General features: G+C 35.7%; 2 protein-coding genes across 3 annotated transcripts; one reads left to right on the top strand and one right to left on the bottom strand.

Moving 5' to 3' along the window:
* Positions 1 to 3,487: 3,487 nt before the first annotated feature.
* LOC145589687 (peroxisome biogenesis protein 2-like) lies at positions 3,488 to 21,057 on the bottom strand. 2 transcript variants are annotated; one of them, XR_014101786.1, is made up of 9 exons: positions 20,831 to 21,057; positions 19,660 to 19,770; positions 19,368 to 19,521; positions 14,263 to 14,399; positions 14,049 to 14,149; positions 13,660 to 13,777; positions 12,584 to 12,750; positions 8,145 to 8,647; positions 3,488 to 3,698 (listed from the first exon to the last, which is right to left on the bottom strand). XR_014101786.1 is itself a non-coding variant. In XM_081646368.1 (8 exons), exons 1-8 carry the CDS (start codon positions 20,957 to 20,959, stop codon positions 8,518 to 8,520), a joined length of 1,047 nt encoding a protein of 348 aa, XP_081502494.1. In that variant the 5' UTR covers positions 20,960 to 21,057; the 3' UTR covers positions 8,074 to 8,517. The 2 variants fall into 2 exon arrangements, 1 of the variants encoding a protein (XP_081502494.1); XM_081646368.1 differs by lacking the exon at positions 3,488 to 3,698 and having other exon boundaries at positions 8,074 to 8,647.
* LOC145588972 (uncharacterized) lies at positions 3,724 to 5,288 on the top strand. Its single transcript, XM_081645554.1, has 2 exons — positions 3,724 to 4,569; positions 4,620 to 5,288. The coding sequence occupies exons 1-2, from the start codon at positions 3,724 to 3,726 to the stop codon at positions 5,286 to 5,288; spliced, it is 1,515 nt and encodes a 504-aa protein (XP_081501680.1).
* Positions 21,058 to 21,702: the final 645 nt, after the last annotated feature.

Here is a 21,702-nt window from a genome sequence, read left to right as displayed (position 1 = left end):
CATACTATGTATGAGATTTATGCCGCCATGCTTTCTAAAATATACATATATTTGACTTTGAAGAAAAGCCTACATAGTTTAAGGGTCACCTTGAACATCATTATTCATATTAATTTGCTAAAAGAAAAGTAATCACTAACTATAGAACAATACTTTGGAATTAATAATTTGATTTGATTTTGAAACACGAAGTAATAGTGAAGCCATTTACTCGATCTCCTGGGATTTATGACACGTACATGTACTTTCGTCACTCTATAAAATATGTTTACGAAAAAAAGTGCAAATTGGTTGAAAGTGAATTGTTTGATATGTGACAAAGTTTATGTTAGTGGATTATACAATTATTTATCAATCAAGTGCGAAGTAACAATATTAAATTTTTTGGAAATATAGTTATTACTTAAACATAAATAAACTCAATACCCTAAAAATCAAGAATTTCGACTTTGTTAACAAAGAATCTAGTAAATGATGAGACAGGTAGTGTGTTCTCGGGATATAAGGATTCTCTCAATTTCTATTACGATAAATTTTACATTTATGAAGGAATGTTTTGTAGAAGCATAATTAATTAGTCTAAGTGTCTAACATTAATAAAATCAAGCACAAAAATATCACGACTATCAAACTTTGTTAATAAAGAGTATAGTGAATGAAGACTGTCACTAATTTCTAGGGATATAAGCTACGTAGTACTTCAATCCATTATGGCATCTAATAAATTAGCACGATATGTATTTTGTGTCAATAAATTTATCTTATTGTCTCCTTTCATGCATTCTCAACCGTTGATCTAATAAATAAACAACTTATTTACCGTATAAAGAAAATATATAGAGAGGATCCCAACTCGACATGACATCAATCGAGCATCACTATCACCTACAACATCAAACAATATTGATTCATTAAATTATTTATCAAACACTAACTATTGGTTCATCAAAAGGTACTAGCTTTGCTACATAGTACATATATGCCCTCCGAATCATCCTCCCTAGCTTTGTCGATATTCTATTCAACCATATATAAACTCATGAAAGTTAGAGACTTGTGCACGAAGAAGGAATAGTCACCGAATAAATTTGGGACACTAGCTTAAGCTACCAACGGAATATGTACCAAAACTTAACCGTCGGCGTTTTAGCGATTTTTATTGACATATATGAAGTACGAAGTACTAGATAGACTAAGACGTTTTGATCTCTCTTAGATGCTTGTATGCTTGTACACAAGTTACATGACAAACTATGTATGAGACTTTTTTTTTTTAAAAAAAAAAAAAAAAAAAAAAAAAAAAAAAAAAAAAAAAAAAAAAAAAAATCTTTGTAGCACCTAGTAGGTAAGAACTAAATAACTAATCATTAGATTGTGGCTGAAGGAGATATATATGGAATTATGGATAGATTAATTTATTAAATACATCATAAAGAGATTACGACCATATATATACAACTCAGATCTGAAATTGAACTCAACTCGATTTTTATAAATCATATTAAACACAACCTTCACCCTAAAAGGTAAACGAGCTGAAATAATCCAAACTAACTTGACCTACCCAAACCTAAACTTGTTCTAAAGGTTACGTGTACTAAACATGACTCAAACTAAGGTTTGACTCGAGACATGAGAAGTATTTTAGCTCGACATTAACCTGATCTAAATAACCAATTGACGGCTCGTCCCTCAATTTCAATGTTGGAAGATTATTTCTTTCCTAAAAGACCAACACTTTGTTGGTACTTCAATTCTACAAGATATTAGTTTAAGGGAAAATGTGAAAGAAACAACCTTATTTATGCATGTTTTAAATGTTATATAAACGAAAAGGTTTCAAAAAGTTAGGGAGAAGGTTTTTTTTTTTTTTTTTTTTTTTTTTTTTTTTTTTTTTTTTTATCTATACTTTATTATTATATATTAAAAAGCGTTCCTAAAAAGATTGATATTCCACGTAGAACTACACTAATATTGCGTCATGTCGCTATTCATCTACGTCATGTCACCACTAGCATTGTAGCAATGATTCAATGAGAAAAAACCATCCCACAAGTCTCAAACATGTAACCTCGTGGATATGAGATAACATTCTTCCCATTTTAGCCAATAGTAATTTATCATGTCATTTATACACACATAACATAATATATGTTTACGTAAGCATATAAAAAGGATAAAAAAAAAATAATAATTATATAGCCTAGAAAAACTTAATAAAGAGGAATAGCTTTAACAAAATTAAGACAATGTTAAGTTTTTTTTTTTTTTTTTTTTTTTTTTTTTTTTTTTTACCAACATTATGTCACTATTTTTTTGTTATAATGTAATATAACGTTTGGGTTACACACTATAATTAAAAAGGGAAAATCAAATAGGAAGGTGAGTAAGTGATGCATAAGCTAGTTTTTTTTTTTTTTGTTGGAAGTTGTTCACATTTTTTAATTACTAGGTGTAGATCCGTGTTTATTAATTGATTCAAACTGTTATGCATTTGGTTTTATTTAAATTGTATATGTTCTATGACTCTTTAATTAATGAAATAATTTTATATTCAAAAGATGGGACAACGATTAATCATCATGGAATAATCTTTAAATTAAGAAATTGTTAACATGATTATCTCATTATCCAATCATATTTCCAACTAGACTAGAAGTAGAGAGTGGTCCTCGTGGATTTGTGGTAACATATTTTTTCCACAAATTTAATTAAATAAAAGGGCTTTAAAAAAAAAAGTTTTTGAGCAAATGATGCTTGACTGCTTGTAGTATCCATGAAAAGAAGGAATTGAGAATAAAAATAAAAGAAAGTCACAATCCAAAACTCAAGGAAAAAGGGTAAATAATGGGACACACAAATAGCAAGACGAAACGCAAAAAACGCTTTAAGTTTCAAAAACAAAGTTGCATACTTGCATAGGGATCATTAACGAAAAAAAAAAAAACACCAGCAAATCATATCCACAAAATCTATTTTTAAGAAAGCCTAAAAAGATTTGAAATAACAATCATAAAGCATTGATCAATCTGATGAATGATTGCTTCCACTTGCTCTTTTTCGATTGTGTGTTTCTTTTTTTAAATTGACTTACACATACTCCCTCCGCTTCGGATTACTTGCAACAAAGTACAAGTTTGCGGAGGCCGAGGCAAAAGATTGAAGTGTGTTTAATTAGAGGTGGGTATAGTATTAGGAGAGATAAAATGGAGGGAAAGGGAAGTGGTCCCTTACTTAACAAGTGGGAGGGAATCTTTTTGGAGGGGTTTTTTCCCCCTTTTTGCTGACTTTTCAGCAAGTTTCCCACTTGTTTTGGGAAATTTGCTTTTCCCTCCAACATTTTTGACGAAAATTTTAAATTTGCCCCAAATTCAAATTTTGGCATTAAAATCAAACAAAATGACCTCTTTATAAAGAGGACACCTCTCCAAACACACCCATTTTTTCAGCATTGTTCTAATGGGATAATTTGGGAGGGGGGGGGGGAATGTTGATAATTTGTTTCCAGAAAACCATCATAAATTTGTTTCACAAAATACAGGCAGCCCTATTAAATTACAAAGTCCCTAACATTAGTAGTTAAAAATCCTAATTCTAAGTGCTGAGATAGTAATAGCAGCATCCATATTTACTGAATTAGGCTCCATTGAAGACCGCCAAAAAAAGCCACAGCCGCCACTTCATCACCTTCCCTAGCTCTGAAAAAAAAAATCAAAGGGACTCATGGAATTCTTTGAATCTGATTTTTATGGGATGCATCAGATGTATGAAGATGAACAGCAGCAATGGGACTACTACAGCATGGGACTACATGATTCAATCCAACAAGAATCAGAAATGGATAATGAGCAGCATACAGGTGGAGAAGATGCTGATGGGTATGATGCAGATGCTGATGACACACAGATAGAGACAGAAGGCAATCAAACAGAAGAAACAGAAGGCAGGAGAGCAAACAGAGAGCTAACAGTGTATGAAAAGAGACAACTAGTTGATGAAATACTAGTGAACATGGAGGGGGACTCATTGCCATTTGGATTTTTGTCCAAGATGGCCAAAAAACACAATGTTCACAGGTCAACAACAACTAGATGGTTCCAGGTAATTAAAAAGCATTTAGGGGAGGGGACTGTTATTGATGTTAGGACTAAAAAATTAGGGAAATCAGGTCCTAAACCCACTGAATATTCAGATGAGTGGTTAGTCTCTGTCCCTCTATATAAGAGGACTACTGAAAGGAGCTATGCTGCTGCCCTTCATGTGTCTTCTTCAGTCATACATAGATTAAAAAAAAAGGGGAGACTTAGAACACACACATCTACTAATCACCCAGCACTCACAGAAAATCACAAGATAGCTAGACTAAAGTGGGTTTTAGGCAATGTTAACCCTGTTCCAGCAATTGGGGACCCAACATTCAGAGAAATGAGACAGTCAATTCATATTGATGAAAAGTGGTTCTACTTGAACCCTGAAACAAGAACTTTTTACCTGCTACCAAATGAAGACAACCCATACAGAGCACAACAATCTAAGAGGTTTAAATTGAAGGCTATGTTCATGGGTATGGTTGACAGCCACTATATGATGAGAACAACACTCTATTGCATGATGGGAAGTATGGGTTGTTTCCATTTGTCAAGTATGAAGTAGCAAAGAAGACAAGCAAAAACAGAGCAAAGGGAACCTTGGAAACTAAGGCTGTCCAGGCTGTGAACAAGGATGCAATTAGAGAAATGCTACTCAACCATGTAATTCCAGCTCTACATGAAACATGGCCCCCTCAATTACCCAAGGATATAGTGATTCAGTGGGATAATGCTAGGCCACACCAAGTCCCTAAGGATTCAGAATTCACAGAGGCATGCCAAGCATATGGGTTCAACATACAGTTTGTCTACCAACCAGCACAAAGTCCAGACTTAAATGTGTTAGATTTAGGTCTTTTCAGGGTCATACAGTCCATTCAATATCAGTCATTCCCCAAAACCCTTGATGAATTACTAGAAAGGGTAAAGGAAGCTTGGGAGGAATTTGATCCAACACTTAACAAGTACACATGGATTACCCTTCAATCTGTCATGCTGGAAATACTAGAAAGGAATGGCAACAACAACTTTTCTCCCCCACATATGAAGAAGAGACATTTGGACAGCATAGGAGAACTACCAGAGTTACTACAAGTTGACAGAGACCTTTTGCTCAGAGTAGTTCAATATCTTGACACACTAGAAGTAGCAACAACAAGCAACCATCATCATGACAACATGGAGGTAGATGCAGACTAAGCAAGCAACACACAGTATAGAAGCTTTTGGGACTCATTGACTGCCACACTTAACCAAGCAAAGCATAATTTTTTGTTTTTTGTCTATGTTCAAGTATTGGTTATGTGTATTTTGACAAATACTTTGTCCTCATTTCTAGGCAGTCATGTGTTAGTGCTAAAATACATAGTCTCCTAACTTTTGTAAGCTGAATATGTTTATGAATGAATGAACAAGGCAGTATATTTCCATCAGCATGGGTTTGTGTTCACTCAAAGCAATCTTGACAGTGGGTTCCTCCACGGCAATATCACAAGGATTCACAAGGAGCATCCACACTAATCAATAGCTATCAGTTGAGTCCCTTCATCATTTGGAAACAGTACAGAGTGTCACATAACAAATTGTGGGACTCAATGCATCAAAGATGATCAGGAGCAAAGAGACTCAGAATCAACAAGTAGGAGGGACTTCTGATGGCAACATGCACAACATGTGGGACTAAGGGAGCATGGTAAGACAGTCATGAGCACACCTTGACAACACACTAAACACCAACAACACCAAATAGATACAAATCTAACACAACTCCATGACAGATCCAGAAATCAACACCAACAACACCAAACATATCCAACAATCAATACCAACAACACCAAACAGATCCAACAATCAACACCAACAACAACAAACAGATCCAACAATCAAAAAATAAAGTTAAAAAATTGACAACATACATATGAAACAGGTGCTTCACTATACAACAACAACAACCAGATCCAACAAGCAACAACAACCACATCCAACAATCACCAGCAACCAGATCCAACAGTTAAAAAACTGAATTTAGGGCAAAAAATGAAAAATGAAAGGGTTCAAGAGTTTACGCTGCCCCATTAATTACGGGGGTTGTAGTAGTCGGGGTAGTAGATCTGATGGTAAGCAATGTACACATCCTCTGGGTCAAGACCCGGAGGGAGCCCAGATCTGATGCGCTTCGCCCCAGAACTAGGACCAGCAACACTCTCAGCCGTCGGTGAGTGGGACTCAGGTGGGCGAAGGACTTCCTCCGCAGTCAGCTCTCTGGGTTGGGACTCCCCAGTCTCAGATCCAGTGTCTGGAACTAGATTAGCAGCCTCAAGATCAGATTTTGCAGCCAGATCTCCCACCGCAGCAGGAGCAGCAACCAGATCTACCACCGCAGCAGGGGTTTCAGGTGGATCTGCAGATACGGAAGGGGGACTTTCGTTTTTGGGACGCTTAGGCTTCTCAACCGTCTCCTCCTCGTCACTGGAGATGTACTCATACAACTTAGCACCCCTGATCCTTCGACGGACTCTTATTGAAGCTCGTCTAACTGGCTTCATGTGACCAGTTCCTCGTCGAGGAATAAACCTCGTCGCAGAAGGTGGAGGAGAGGACAGTCTAGTGGAAGCGGAAAGGGACTCAGACCAGTGTAGATCGGGGTTTTTATCATCAGAGGAAGCCATTGTTTGAAGGAGAGAGAAGGAGAAAAACCAGTGCGAGAAGAGAGAGAAACGGAGCAATTGGGAGAGAAGGAGAGACAGAAATGAGAATGTGAAAAGTGAGAGTTGGGTGGGTATGAATTCTGGGAAAATTCAACCCAGAATTCAATGCCTTCAACCATATTGAAGAGCAATTGAATGCAAGAGCAATGAATGAAGGTAGTTGGGGGAAGGGGGATTTAAATAAAATTGGGTAAATTTGGTGGGAGTGGTTAAAATTAATCTAATACAGTTAACAGAAGCAAAATTAGATTAAGAGTAGTAATAAGGTGTTTATAAAATAAAGTAAGGGTAAAATGGTAAAATTGCAGTTAAAAACTAACTAAAAAAGGAAAGAAAAAAACTTGTTGCGAGTAATGTGAAGCACCCATTAATGGAAACTGTTGCAAGTAATCCGAAGCGGAGGGAGTATTTTTAATTAGCGAACAGCCGGTGTCAATCAGGTTATTCTAATACTTCGTATAAGCTTAGTACTCACATATTTTGGGCTCGACAAGTCAATTTCAGTTCATGTCAAAATTTGGTCACGTAAGTTCAAAATTAATTTTGAAGTACAATACTTTTAAAAAGTGGACTCATCACGAAATAAGTGTTCAAAGATGTTCCCTTACTAGTTAAGGAAAATTCAAAGAGGACTACTGATAATCCTTCTTGGACTGTCCTTAAATTATTAAGCTGCTATGTAACTGTTCTTCATGTGAGTGTACAAGAGTTTGTCATTTTTCATGTTCTATCATATATTGTACAACTAAGCTTAAATCTTAAAAAGAAATAGCCTAACTCATCCCTTCGAATGAAGTACAAATTCATTCAATCAGTAAGAAAGCATAACAATCAGAGCTAAAATCCACTGGAACTCTGCTCAAACCGTTTTTTGATCATATAATGAGCAGAGGTTCACTAAGCAAAATTTCGCATCCAGCAGATGGTGCATCAAGTGTGAACAATCAACCAAACACGTTACAAGGATGGCTAATACTTCGTATAATAAATTTTACTAAGTCCCGAAATTGGAGGAGAATGAATGGAAATACACCAAATAAATCATTAAAATATAGATATAATAATAAGTGGCAAAAACTATTGTAACTTTGGATGCCCTAGATTGAGACATGTGCTTTTCATGATAGAAACAAGACAACTTAATATCATCCAAATCATCTATGGTTGGATTACCAAGGAAAAACAATCCCAGCTAATTGACCCAGAGTATAATCATGTACAACGTAACAATTAAGTAAAGGCAATCAATATTAATTCCTTAACCTAATCGCAATCGCAATCAGACATAACCAAGTCAAAAAATCGTACATAAAAATCAACAGCAGTCAATAAAAATAATCATATTCACCTTTACATAATTATATTAGCCTGTAAACCAGCAGCTTGTGAAGAAATTGAAAGACAATACACTAACTTCAATTTTGGCTTAAGCTTCCCTGCCCCCACATTGAAGACCTTTTGCATTATTGGACGACAAAGGACATATTTTTGCCTCTTAAAATCAGACAAAAATATCTGTAAATGTTACTCCATATTATACAAGGGTGGAAATTCAATCAAGGTACCAAGAATAAGATGTGAAATGTTGCCAAAGAATGAGAGAGTATATAATTTGAGTGTATCCACAGAAAAACTTGCCTTCCTGTGTACGGTATCGGTTTCTGGAACACAATTTTTGTAATGCCCCGTATTTTGAATTTGAATTCCTTTCAATGAGCACCTCATTTTTTAGCAGAGTTCTCATCCACAGAGCCACCTAGTCGTTGCATGGCTGCAACTGGCTGGCTGCATCGCATACATCTGAAAGATGGAGAAGCAGCACACCGTGTTCTAAGGCAGTAATAACAGTATCTGCAAGAAAAATTAGTGCACAAAGATCAGATAGTGTGGCTAAATAAGCGCATTGGGATAAAAGAGCCAGTTCTTAGAGCAGTTCTGAATGTAATATAACAGGAGAGCTTTTGTTCTATTTGATCCCCTCAAAAACAAAAATTCTAGTCCCACCTCTAGATGGAGAGGTAGAAGTTATTGCCGTTAAATTTAAAATGGAAAATTTAGATGGGTTGAAAAGACAGAGATGGTGAATTGAATGGGAGTAGATGGGTGAAGGTTTAAATAAGCAGCCTGCTCAACATAAGTCCATGAATATATTCATGAGTTTGATCTTTGGTGAGCCACTGGTGGCTGCGCTGGGTTCTGATTCGGTGGGTTTGATTGTCTGCTATTGAACTTATAGGATGAGCGGGAAAGAAGAGAAGTACAACTTGTTCTCAGAAATATGCATACTTAATGCCCAGAAAATAATAAGATATGCAGTTACGAGCAAAATAAGAAGCATATAGAGAGGGAAAAAAAATGGATGTTAAGGAATAGTTAATTCATCCCCAAGATTGGACCCTTTTTTAACATACTGAGATAATCCAGCCATCCATCCTAAGGAAGGGAAAGGGTTAGGGTAATCCTTTAACCCTTAGGCTCTGTCTGATCAATGCAGTAAGGTTAAATAATCAAATAAATATGGTATATGCCAAGTCAGCACAATTAATGACAGTCCCAGCTTGGATGCATAGGTGTTTGATATGTTCAAAGATTGAATTGTTATTACCATAATTTTCATTAGGTAGGATTATCTCTGTCGGATTAGAATTAATCAATTTTTTCCAAGAAAGAAAGATGGAAAAGAAGATAAATACAAAAGAAATTAGTTAAATCTCCTTTTAGCCCTTTCTTTTTGACTAGTTGCCTACGTTGATCCCCCACCTTCCAAAAAGAAGGTAATAAAATAGTTTTCTTATGCCTGGTCACACTGCATCTTCCCTAAGTATCTTCTACTTCTCTGGCCAAGGAAAGAAACGTAGCAACTCAAATCAAGAATTTACTTGCCAGAAGATGAATTCTTCAATAACAACCTCTAATTGTCACTAAAGGCGTTCAAATCACCGCATACCACCTTCAATCGTCAGTATAGAGATTAAACACACGGCAAACCACTGAAATTATTCCGCAATCCTTTGTACTACGTACATTTCCAATTTTTCCATTTTGCTCGAAATTTATATACACCCGAGTGCAAAGTGCACCCAAAGTATTTTCTGCTCATTTAATATTCTTTGCTCATTTGTAAATCTTAAAATGAGCAAAAATATCATATGAGCAAAAAACTACTCTTGAGTGCACCTACCTCTATGTGTATCCGGTGTATATAAAAGGTGTTGCTTGTTTTTATATTAATTTTCTTATTTGCTATAAAACAGGCACAATGTGGAAATGAGTGAGGATGATCTTTAATCTTCAGTCATTTTTCTGCAGTGAAATGCTACACTTTACAAAAGCAATTAAGAGCTGTTGGGTTGGGGATATTAAAGAAAGGAATTTTTATTTAAAAAAAAACCTTTTATTCCCCTAAGTATCTAACTAAATATATGGTAGCTGTTTTCACAATTCCCTTTCCCCTTTTTCATTTTCAAGCTCCCCTTAAACCCCTCATACTTGATTACCCACCCCAACATGAGACTTCAGAGTACCCCCATTTTCCTCTGTGGTTTTCCTCTACCCCTTAGCCGAAATATCCATCTCCAACAGCCAAATCCATCCATACCAAATTCGCCACCGCCACAAACATTGTCTACACCACCACGACTTCAATCTAACCCAAACATTCAACTGCGAGAAAGTTGGCAAAAAAAAATTTGTAGACGTGGGAGAGAGAAAGTAAGAAACAAAGTTCTTTGCTAGATTTGACTCATTAGTTTCCAACTGATCAACTCTCGCTCCGAGATCTAAGAATCCAATATGCAATCTCCTGACTCCAACACTTGAATATCCTGGTCTGAAAATCCCATTATCTCAACACCAGTCTATTCCAATTTCATACATACATTGAAATTCAAGGAGATGATGAGTTAAGGTGGACGGGAGGGGAGAGGAAGCTTGTGGTTAAAATTGGAAGGGAAAAAAGGTCAAAGAATATGGATGAAGGTGGATTGCATAGATGATACCTAGTCGCCTACAGTTAATGCTGGAAAGAGCACAAGTGTGTTTGGGTTATGTTATTTCGTATTCCATGATGTATCAAACTCTTTATTCAATTTCCCTTTCTCAATTATTTCCCTGTATTTTCCATTCATATTCCTTTCCTTTTCTCAAATGTACACCAAACTGCCCCACGAATTCTATTATATATCAGAAATGGAGACAGAGCAATTGGAAAGGATTTATAAGAAATGAACACCTACTAAGACTCCAACTTCTTTTCTTTCACCACGGGCACCTTAACAGTTAATCATTAATCTCCCCATCCACCTGCACAACAACACTCTGCGGCAGCCAACTGCCAAACAATAATCAATGCAATCTAAATGCTGGAAGGACCTCCCATCCCAGCATCACTAACATACTATAACCTAACTCTCCTGTCTTTCATCCCAGTAAAGCATGCTAGTGAATCCTCCCAAGTCCCAACTTACCAAGACAACTTGTCACCTTCCCTTAAATATAATACAGCTCCCCAGTCCTGACTCCTGAGTCCTGACAACCCTACTTAATAAAGAATAAAAAGATAGTTTGCTGGTTAAAAGTTTCGCCACGAACTAAGGGAATGAGGGTTTGATTTTTAACAAGCCATTGAGCCTCTCTTCAATACCATTCCTACTTACTCCCTCCGTTTCATAATTAGAAGCCTATTTCTAACATTTATTTACTCACATAATAAAGAGAAATAGGCTTCTAATTATGAAATGGAGGGAGTAACAATTAGTTTAACACAAGCAGCTATTTGCAGAAAAAAGAAACTTATCTATTGCCTATCATGATTAAAAAATAAAATCACATTTTGACCTCCCATTAACACAAGTGAATGTATAGGGTGTATACATATTACATATAGCATTTGCCATAAATAACCTCCAAACTCATCTGATTGGAAGAAACCAAATTTGAATTGATCACTAAGACTAAGAACAGTTGTTAATTAATACAAATTATTTAAAAACAGATACTTGGATGGAAAAGGGGGACAGCGAGTGAAAAATAGATATGATGGATGGAATTCAGAGATAGGCAAAATAATATTAAATTATAGGCTTTAACAATATAGAGTGCCATTTTATTCAAGAACCTCTTGGGAGTCAGAAACTTCCTGTCTTTGAACATTATCAATTAATCCAAAGTCATTTATAATACTTTTTTTTTCTTCAAATAGACTTTGTTTCAGAGAAATATTGATTGCCTCCCATACTCTGATCCTCCTTTTCAAATTCAACCCATTTCCTGCTGCCACCATAAACTTTCATTCATTTCCTTCTCTAGCAACACAAACAGCTAGGAAACCCAAATTTTCTTCTTTGTCAACCATCATACAATTCACTTCTGTTACTTATGAATAATTCAATATAACTGCACCCCAAATTCATTTGACTAAGCAAAAAAATGTGGGCGAGAGAACTTTCTGAGCCCTTCGCCGAGGACAACAGATGAACAACTATCACTCCGGATCACCAGGTCTACAACAAGAATGAATCAATGCTAGGCCCAACTAGTTATGAGATCTTCTCTTGAAGGATCACAAAGGGTATTATAGATGCATTGTGCATTGCAACGTGTCACATAAGCATTAGGATGATTGACCCCACGGACTTAACACTTTCGAAAGCAACATCCTCATTTGTATTTAGTCATTCATCAATACAATTCCATATGAGTTCTTGATCTGGTACTTAAGCATAGTGAACCAAACAACCAGAAAAGTGAAGAGAGAACAAAAGGGAAAAGCTGTGAGCAGTCACGCACCTGTGTCTACAAGGTAAAGCAAGAAATGGAATGCTTGGGCTACCTTGGCAAATGGGGCAGGCAATTTCATCAGTAGCAGAATCTGAAGATTTGTCCTTGGAGAACGGACGAAATAAATTTTTCAATGATGCAGAGTTCAGAAGAGGAAGAAGTAACAATAGCATTTCCTGCATGAATAAAGATAATATCATATAAAAGGTGAGAGATTTGTAAGCATATTTTTGAAGAAAAAAAAAAAAAAAAAAAGGCCATATTATGTGTTTAGCAAAAAAAAAAAGACATAATACAAAGTTACAATAGACTTTGAAGAAAAGCATGAAGGACAAAGAAATCCAATAATGCAATGTTAAGACTCCTTTGTTCTTTCCAACTTTCACACACTATCTAGCCTAACTAGTTTGAGTAGTATCTACTGCAATTATACCTTGCTAGGATTCAACAGTCAACACTTACTGAAACATATAACGATTATGTCCCTAAAGCATGGGAAAGACCAAACCCCCGCAGGAAATATTGGCGCTGAATTTGCCAACACATTCTGAAACAGTGTGATTATGCAGTTAAAGTACAGAAAAGAACATTTCCAGATAAGATGAGCGGAGACGAGGTCATCCCTACAAACACCTCCGGACCCCCCCCCCCCCCCACACACACACACACACACAATGCAACAAAAAGGATTCGACAATTAAATATTCTAAATTATTATACATTTTGGATAATTATCCAGCATTAGTTATAAGAAAATCAACTTTTTTTTTTTTTTTTTTTTAGAGAAACCAAGGGTTTTAACGTAAATTCAAGGAATAAGATAAATAAAAATAGATAAGCTCTTTTAACTATTCCTAATTTAGACGTATCTTCTTCATTGCATGACTCTCTTGCATCCCATTTCCTGATCAATTTTCTCTCATATCCTTTCCATGGAGTTCATCTCAAAAATACAATTAAAGATTACAAGTTTCTGTACCTAGTGAATCAGCACCTCAATTTTCAGATCCAGTTTTTTTTCAATTAAAATAAAATAGATTTAAAAAAAAAATAAGAAGAAGAAGAAAGTTCTACAAAAAAAATACCGAGAACTCATTCCACACTAACTGCCGATTCATGTACTCAAAGCTGACAGAGCGATTCATGTTGGGGCTTCCATACACAAGCCTAGCTCTGAGAGATCTCTCAATCAAACTCCTATATCTGCATCACGCATATAAAACAGCAATCATTAATAAACCAATAGTGTTCCCCATTATAAATCCAGCATACTACAAATTCTAAAGCAAAAACAGAGCAAAAGGTATCATTACACTTCCATAGTTCAATCTTCACATCCACTACTTCTATGTTAGATCACAGAAATCAACAGCGTCAATTTTTTAGGAGTAAACTGGTCAAATTATCATTCAAAATTTCGTCTTAATCAACATATATATGAGAGCAAACAAATGCAGGTGAACTTAAAACTTACTTTCCAGTTAAGAGAAATATAAGCAGGTTGCCAAATGATGCAGCCTTATAGATTCCTTCTACATGCTGCAACAAAAGCCATGCCCGTTGCCCCAATGTCCTCTGGAAGAATTAAACAAGAAACAATAAATAATCCATGAAGCACGTTATCTCAGACAGAAATTAACATGATTCACAGTAAAACAAATGAATATGTAGCAGAAAAGAACGAATACTTGCTCAGAGTCTCCCCATCTACGGAAAGCAGAAAAAGACTGCAAGCGTGTCCAGATGTACTGACCCCCTACTGTAGCAATACAGTACCATAACTTTTGAGCAGGCGTAAGCCCAGGACCTTCCAAGCCTGTTCTCACTGCAGGTAGCACATCTATTAGAGAGGATAAGAAAGGAATTTGGTAGCCTTTGGAGAATGTCAATAACGCTATGTCCAACTGGAGAGGAAGAAAAGCAGGATAAATAAAAATTTCTACTAGTGAATGATGACTTGGCCTTTATGCAAGTGTCCAAATTACACAATGCTCATGGAGGCTACAACAACAACAACAACAACAAAGCCTTAGTCTCAGAATGATTTGAGGTCGGCTAACATGAACCGTCATAAGGAACCGTTTGATATAGAATAAAGGACACAACAAGATAATCAGTTAAAAAGTTTGAAAATAGGGTGTGTAAAGTGAGAAAAAGAAAGAGCATCCAAGTAAAATTTAAGAGTTCCAAAAGAGAAACAAGAAATTCAAGAAAGTTTTAAACGAGTGGTAAAAACGTGCGAGTTGAAAACATAATGGTTTGAGAAAACTTTAGCAAAACATGGAGGCTACAATAGCTGATAATTTCCTTACAAGAATTTTGGTTTCGTAAACACACAGACTAGTATGAAATTCCTTAAGGTTTCACATAGATTTTTGAACTCCCAAATTCCTAAGAGATTCCACAGCTTCAGATTTCCACCTTGCAAAGTAATAAGAAGAGGGAAAAAAAAAAAAAAAAAAAAAAAAAAAGATTAAAAATTCATAATTTTCCAATTTAGACATGCCGCGGAGCAAGGTAATAAGTGTTTAGTGCTTTTCTTGTTCCTAAGTGATGTGATCTCAAAGAGGGGCAAACCAAAGGTGCATATCTGTCATTTTTACACCAATATATCATTTTTTTTCTATTAAGAGATCCTTCCTCCAATGAGGTGCTCTAAGCCACACAAAAAAACTGCAAGAGGATTTCTATCACCTCATTGAGCCATGAGCTATTTATATACATTTCTATACTATATACTTAAAAGGTGTAGTCTTTCACATGACACTTGGCCCTATGCATTGAGCCATTGACATGGTTACAAGTCATAAAATCATAATTTGTCACTAGTTGATACGAAGTATGTATTTTCTTTATGCCTTTCAAAATAAATATGAGTGGAAGAGAGCTTAACAGATGTAATAAAGTGCAACATTTTGTCAAAAAAAAAAAAGTGCAATGTAATTATAAAGGGAAAAGAACAAGGCACACTCTATTGCTACTCCAATAACAAAATTAATTCCATAATTTCTTTTCATATGCTTACTATCCATAATCACATCTGTGATTATGAAGCTATATATCCTACTCCTTCCGTCCCCAAAATTTCGATCCTTTTGGCCTAATTTTAGTCCCAAAATGATCGACCCATTTGCATTAAAATACCCACCAATTTACAACAATATAAAATTTTGTTTTTTCATGTATTTTTAATACTTTATCTCTCTACTTTTTTACAAATCCCATGTAAATTTATCTTTCCAATATGTTTTCATTTCTTTTAATTTAAATTTCTTAATAACCGCGAAATCAACCCAAAAGGGTCGAAGTTTTGGGGACGGAGGGAGTACTAGCCTACTGCAACTAGTTACACCATTTGCCCCCATAACCCATGACACCACTCACTATAATTACCTATAATGAGCTCCAATTTATGTTTTGATTCTTTAAATGAGCCTTTTTTTTGGAAAAATAGAAATAAATAATCCCACCTTTGCGTGGTCAGATAATAACAATCCCACCTTTTGATTATTACAAGGCAAAGCCACCTTGGTATGTCATCTTCTTTTAACGAAACTCGGTGACCAATTTTTGTAGATCATATGCCATGTGTCACATTTTAATAGGTTCATTTAGTTTTGCTTAATGATAAATACAAAAGAAAAATACAAATATACAAAAAAGAAAAAAAAAACAACCACCAACCTCCCACCGTGAAACCCTACCCCATACCCCGGCCATCACCAAAAACTGGCCAACTGCCCTCCTTAACCTCCGAAAGAGGCCGGCCGGCACCCACCCACCAGGGAAACGGTGGAGTTTCGCAGCTGGGGTTGAGTTTTTATGGTGTTTAAGGGGGGTTTCGGGCTGATCAAGATGGGGATTTTCGGTTAGAGTGGTTAGGTGGGGTTTTCGGAGCTGGGATAGAGGTTTCGAGGATATTCGGCGGTTAGAGGTGGTTTTGGCGGCTAGGTAGCGTTTTGAGGGTGGATACTGTGGTGGTTTCGGGGGTGGAATTTGGCTAAGGGGGTGATTTCGAGGGTGGCTTTTGGTCGGAGAAGTGGTTTTTGGTATTGGGGCCTTGGGGGTTCCAGCGGGTCGATTTCAGGCATTTAGAGTGGCGGCCGACCGATTTTTGCTTGGGCGAGGGTAAAGGTTAGGGTTTTACAGTGGTTGGGGTGGCCAATGGGTGGTGGGTTCTTTTCTTTTTTTCTTTTTAATTTTTAATTTTTTTTTACCTCTAGTGGTTTTTGTTTTTAACTTTTTTTATTTTGACCAATTATTGAGCGACACGTGGCTTTAAAAAAAAATTAAAAATTTTAACCTGTTTAAGAGGTAAAAAGGTCTGTTAAAAGAATATGACATACAAAGGTGGGATTGCCTTGTAAAAAGGTGGGATTGTTATTGTCAGACCACACAAAGGTGGGATTATTTATTTCCATTATTCCTTTTTTTTCAATTCTATGAAGTTCTACAAATCAAACGAAGGCACACCAACTGCTTCCACCACCACTCCATCAGCAGGAAGCAACGACAAAAACTACGAGTACCTTCTTAAAAATTCTACAACAGCATCTGCATTTTGTCCTTTTTTTATTGATAACTAGTTATTGATACTGAACATATTAAATTACACCAAGTGGACAAGGTGACCTCACAACTTAACAGAGAAACGAGCAAAAAGTATCCCAATTCCGTTGCATATGCCATTTATCCAAGCCGTTAAAAGCTGATCCTATGCACGCCCCAAATTCATTCGATAAGGAACTACTATGGTACTACCCAGAGGCTGAAAACAAAGTTATCAACGACCAGCAACAAGATATAAATACCTCAGTCTCCATTGAGTTCAAAGAGGATCAATAATCATCCAATCAACTACTATATACTCATTACCACTTCATACGGTATCACAGCACCATAATTATCAATAAGGGAACACCCGTCCTCAAATATTTGACTATATGCTGATATGCAAAGTTGCAAACTTGATTAGTAAGTAGCTATCTGTAAGCTCATCCACTGAGGACCTAAGCATTTTTGCTGTCTTAGATCATTAACTTTCTCTTCCTGATCCCATTATTCAAATTAAACAAATAAATATATGCCTACATAGCAAAGCTAAGCCTGACGTAAATAAATGCTTAAACCCAGAAGCATAAGCATATTTTGAGCTAAACCTAAAGAATAAGCCCTGTCCTTGAATCTTCAAGTCACAAACTAAGATTTTGGTAATTATACTTGAACTGCAAGCAATTGGCTGAGGAAAATAAGAACACTTGCAAGTGGAAGTGATCTTGGACCTAAACTTCTCTGTGCATTCCTCCAAAACTTTCTTCAAATTTAGCCCTTAGGTATACTTCTCAGACATTGCTACAAGCCTGCAAGGGCACATTTTTCCAATGTGCATTCCCCCACACACACACATGCTATTTTTCCCAGAATACAGGTATCACAAGTCAGTACTCTAATGAAGCCAAACAATGATGACCTTCAGTTTTTACACTAGACATGTGTAATTCAATTCTCATTAAACAATATAGCAGCCATCTTCCATGTAACAAGACAATCACCAACTTAATATAAAAGATCGAGGAATGTGTAGAGAACAAAATATTTCCTCTGTTCTTATTAATTGCAACAATAGTAATTAACTGGCTTGCACAAATTTTAAGAAAAAGTGAGAGGGAGACAAAAAAAAAAGCCCCATGTGATTAGATAGAAGAGAGCAAAATAAAAGTAAACAAGTGGGTTGGGCAAGGGTAAACTTGTAACTAATGGTGTGAATATCCTAACACAGAACTGTTGCAATGATTGTGAAACATTCAAACATCCCAATTTAGTATTTATTTAAGAACGGAGGAAGTACTTAATTAACAAAAAACAAAATTAAATCCTGATTTGAGTCAATAACGTGGACCTATGGAATACATTAAGGAGATCCCTTGGCATTATCCTTATTCTGCCTAAGCAAGTAAGCATACAGAAAGGGAGTGGGGGGATAATGCAGCAATGAACCAAAGATTTTTCATGAGAGTCAAGCAGTCAACAGACTGAAAACTATTGCAGTAGAGTTCAAGATAGATGCACAGAATCCCAACTGCAATGCAACAGCTATCAATACTTAGCAATGTGAGCATACCCATGAATGAAAAAACAGCTGAAGATTGTGAAGGGACAAAAACATGTTGCAAAAAAGTTACTTGCAAAGTTGCAATCATCACTCTCTCTAATTGTTGCTTCATGATCCAGACATGTGATAATTTTTTTCCCAACAGCCCTTGCCACTAAATATTGAATAGGGGCATTATTAATGAAAAATGTATAAAGTTACACTAGTTATCACTCTAAAGTCTAATCAGTATCATACTTTAGATACTTCTGATTTGGTTACAGGCACTCTAAGGATGACATTGACAATTAATGCCATCCACTTAGAGGGAGGAAAATTTCTGTTGACATGGCAAGGAATGTCATAAGCCTTTTGAGCATTATCACCGCTATTTACTAATGGAATTTTTGGTTAGCAGAATACAAGGAAGGGAAAGGATGTTGAGGACCTCAAGCCCTTCTGTTTAGTTCCTCAATTTACATTCCCTTTCTCCACTTTTCCAGATTCAGATTTCCCCATGTACTTTCTCAGTGATTCTTCCAATCCCCCACCCCCCAGATTTGGAACCCCAACACCGAGTAATCAAATAGCAAAGAAAAATTGAGAAGGAAAAGTTGAATTTATTTGTCATTTTATTTAACAGAAAAGCAAACTTCTTAGGCAATTTATAAAGCAAAAATCAAATCACAATAACAACAATACCTTTTCCTCTCACTTCCATAACACGTTCATCCCTATATCTCAGGTTCATGAGCGCATTTCCTGGAGTCGGCTTGTCTACCCATATTGAGAAGCGCCAGATTAGAAACTCAAGGAATGCATCAAGCTCTGGTTCATATTGAAATAGAATCCCTGGCTAATTCCAACAAGTGAAAAGAATAGACAAATACACAAACCCAAACAAGAAGCCTTAAGTTAATCATGCAACTATATATGATATTAATAAATCTACCCTATAGTAAGGTAATCAAAGAAATAGATGCTAAGTAGATACCTTCATCAAAGAGAATACTTTCACCAACTGCTCTTTCAACATGGCAGACATTTCAACATCCAGTCTTGCAGCATCAAATTGATTTACTCGGGATATTGTAATTGGAATCATCTGTCACAAAGTTCAAAGTTCAAACCATAGTTATTACAAATATCATCAATCCATCATAACAGCAGATTTTGGCACAGGAAAATTGTCAATGGAAATGATAATAGAAAAGGCAAACCTACACTGTAGTAACCTTAATATTAATAAATCACAGAAGCACCTATATCCTATAGAGTCATTAACATATGTAGGTTAAATGGCTTAAAATCATGTACTTTTCTATTACTATGGACCAAAGTGACAATAATCAAAATCTAATATCAACAGCAAACCAATATAGATCCCGTAAATACAAAGTTTACACTCAAGAGTAAATAGCCATCCCTAAGTCTCTAACTTGTCAAAGACAAAACAGGATTGTTACCGAAGAAATGATGACAATGTTAACGAAAAGCAGCCTCTCCATCCCAAATTCATCTTTCCACTTTCCATTAATGGTATCCCAAATTCATTATCTCTCTCCGCCAAATCCAACTCTAATCACTGTAATTTGATATTTTATCCAACAAATTTAATTCTCGTTATCCACTAAAATAAAGTTAAAATAAGTATTTAACAACTGTTCTTAATCTTTGTGCTATTTGAGGAAGTAACTTAAGTGATACAAATCAAGGCCTCTAAAAAAAGCAAGGGTATATCTTATGTGAGACACTACTGTATAATATACTCCATCAATTTCATAGTATATACTCCATATAAGGCACCTACGCTCGCCGCGTTCAAACTTGGAAAGCTCATACCACTCAAAACAAATCGAAACTCCAAACGACATGCCTAACTAACCTTTTACTTCTACTTAGCAAGATAAGTGGGGGCAGCACAAGAATTGAACATGCATAACCATATCTCAAAATTAATTCAATGAAAAACGATAATACTGCTCAAAAAGTAATAAAACTGTAGAGATTCCATGATTACATAATACTAAACCAAATTAACAACAAATTACATCTAGAAACCCCTAATTTCAGCAATTACAACATACAAAAATCAAATTACCAGATTATAGAAATAAATTAAAGCTCAAAATTCGTCAAATTAAGAAATTGAAATTTTAATTTACCTGGTGAGCGAGAGGAAAGGAATTCCATTTAGGGAGAAGTGTTTTGTAAGTAGTGATCCAAGCATCTGGGGATGGAATTTGCGGAATTGAAGAAGAAGATGAAGATGAAGCTAGGGTTTGTCTGTCCATGAATTAGTTTGAATGTGGCATCAATTGGGGGAAAATGCGGTAGTTATTGGAGGATTTATGAAGATGATGTGAGAATTATGACGGTTTTTTTGCGGTTCGATTGAACAAGAGAACAAATGATTAAAATGAAGGCCAACGCGGCTGACTTCAAGTCAATTGGGTAGGTTGGTTGACTTGATGACCTCACCGCACAAAAACTTACGTAGTATTTTTTTGATCTATTCTGCTTTACCCTAGGGCTCTGTTCTCTTCATCTTAATAAAATAATACTTGTATTAAGTAAAAATAATCTCATTTCACTAAAAATAAGTTCAATTTAGTAAAAATAATTACAGTTCAGCAAAAATAAGTTCAGTTCAGTAAAATTCAGTTTTTTTAAAGAATAATTATAATAGAAAATCAGTAAAAATAATTTCAGTTCAGCAAAAATAATTTAAATTCAGTAAAAATAATTTAATTTCAGCAAATATAATTTTGTTTCAGTAAAAATAATTTCAGTTCAGCAAAAATAAGGTGAAGAGAACGGGGTCTAGCTCTGCCAAGAAGCTCAAAAAAACAGGGCCTAAGTTTTTTTTTTATGAGAAGTACCAAGCCATATTAACCCCTTAAATCCGCACTTTTAAAAGGTTTAATCCACAAATTAAATCAAAAATTATGTGATTCTGTGAAAGTTGAGATGTGATCATCCTTTTCCTTACCTAAAAAAAAAGTTACAATTATATACTCATTCGGTTTTTATTTGT

Source organism: Chenopodium album, chromosome 17 (assembly GCF_948465745.1).
Source record: "Chenopodium album chromosome 17, dcCheAlbu1.1, whole genome shotgun sequence".
Lineage (NCBI taxonomy): Eukaryota > Viridiplantae > Streptophyta > Magnoliopsida > Caryophyllales > Amaranthaceae > Chenopodium > Chenopodium album.
This window is presented reverse-complemented; position numbering and strand designations above follow the sequence as displayed.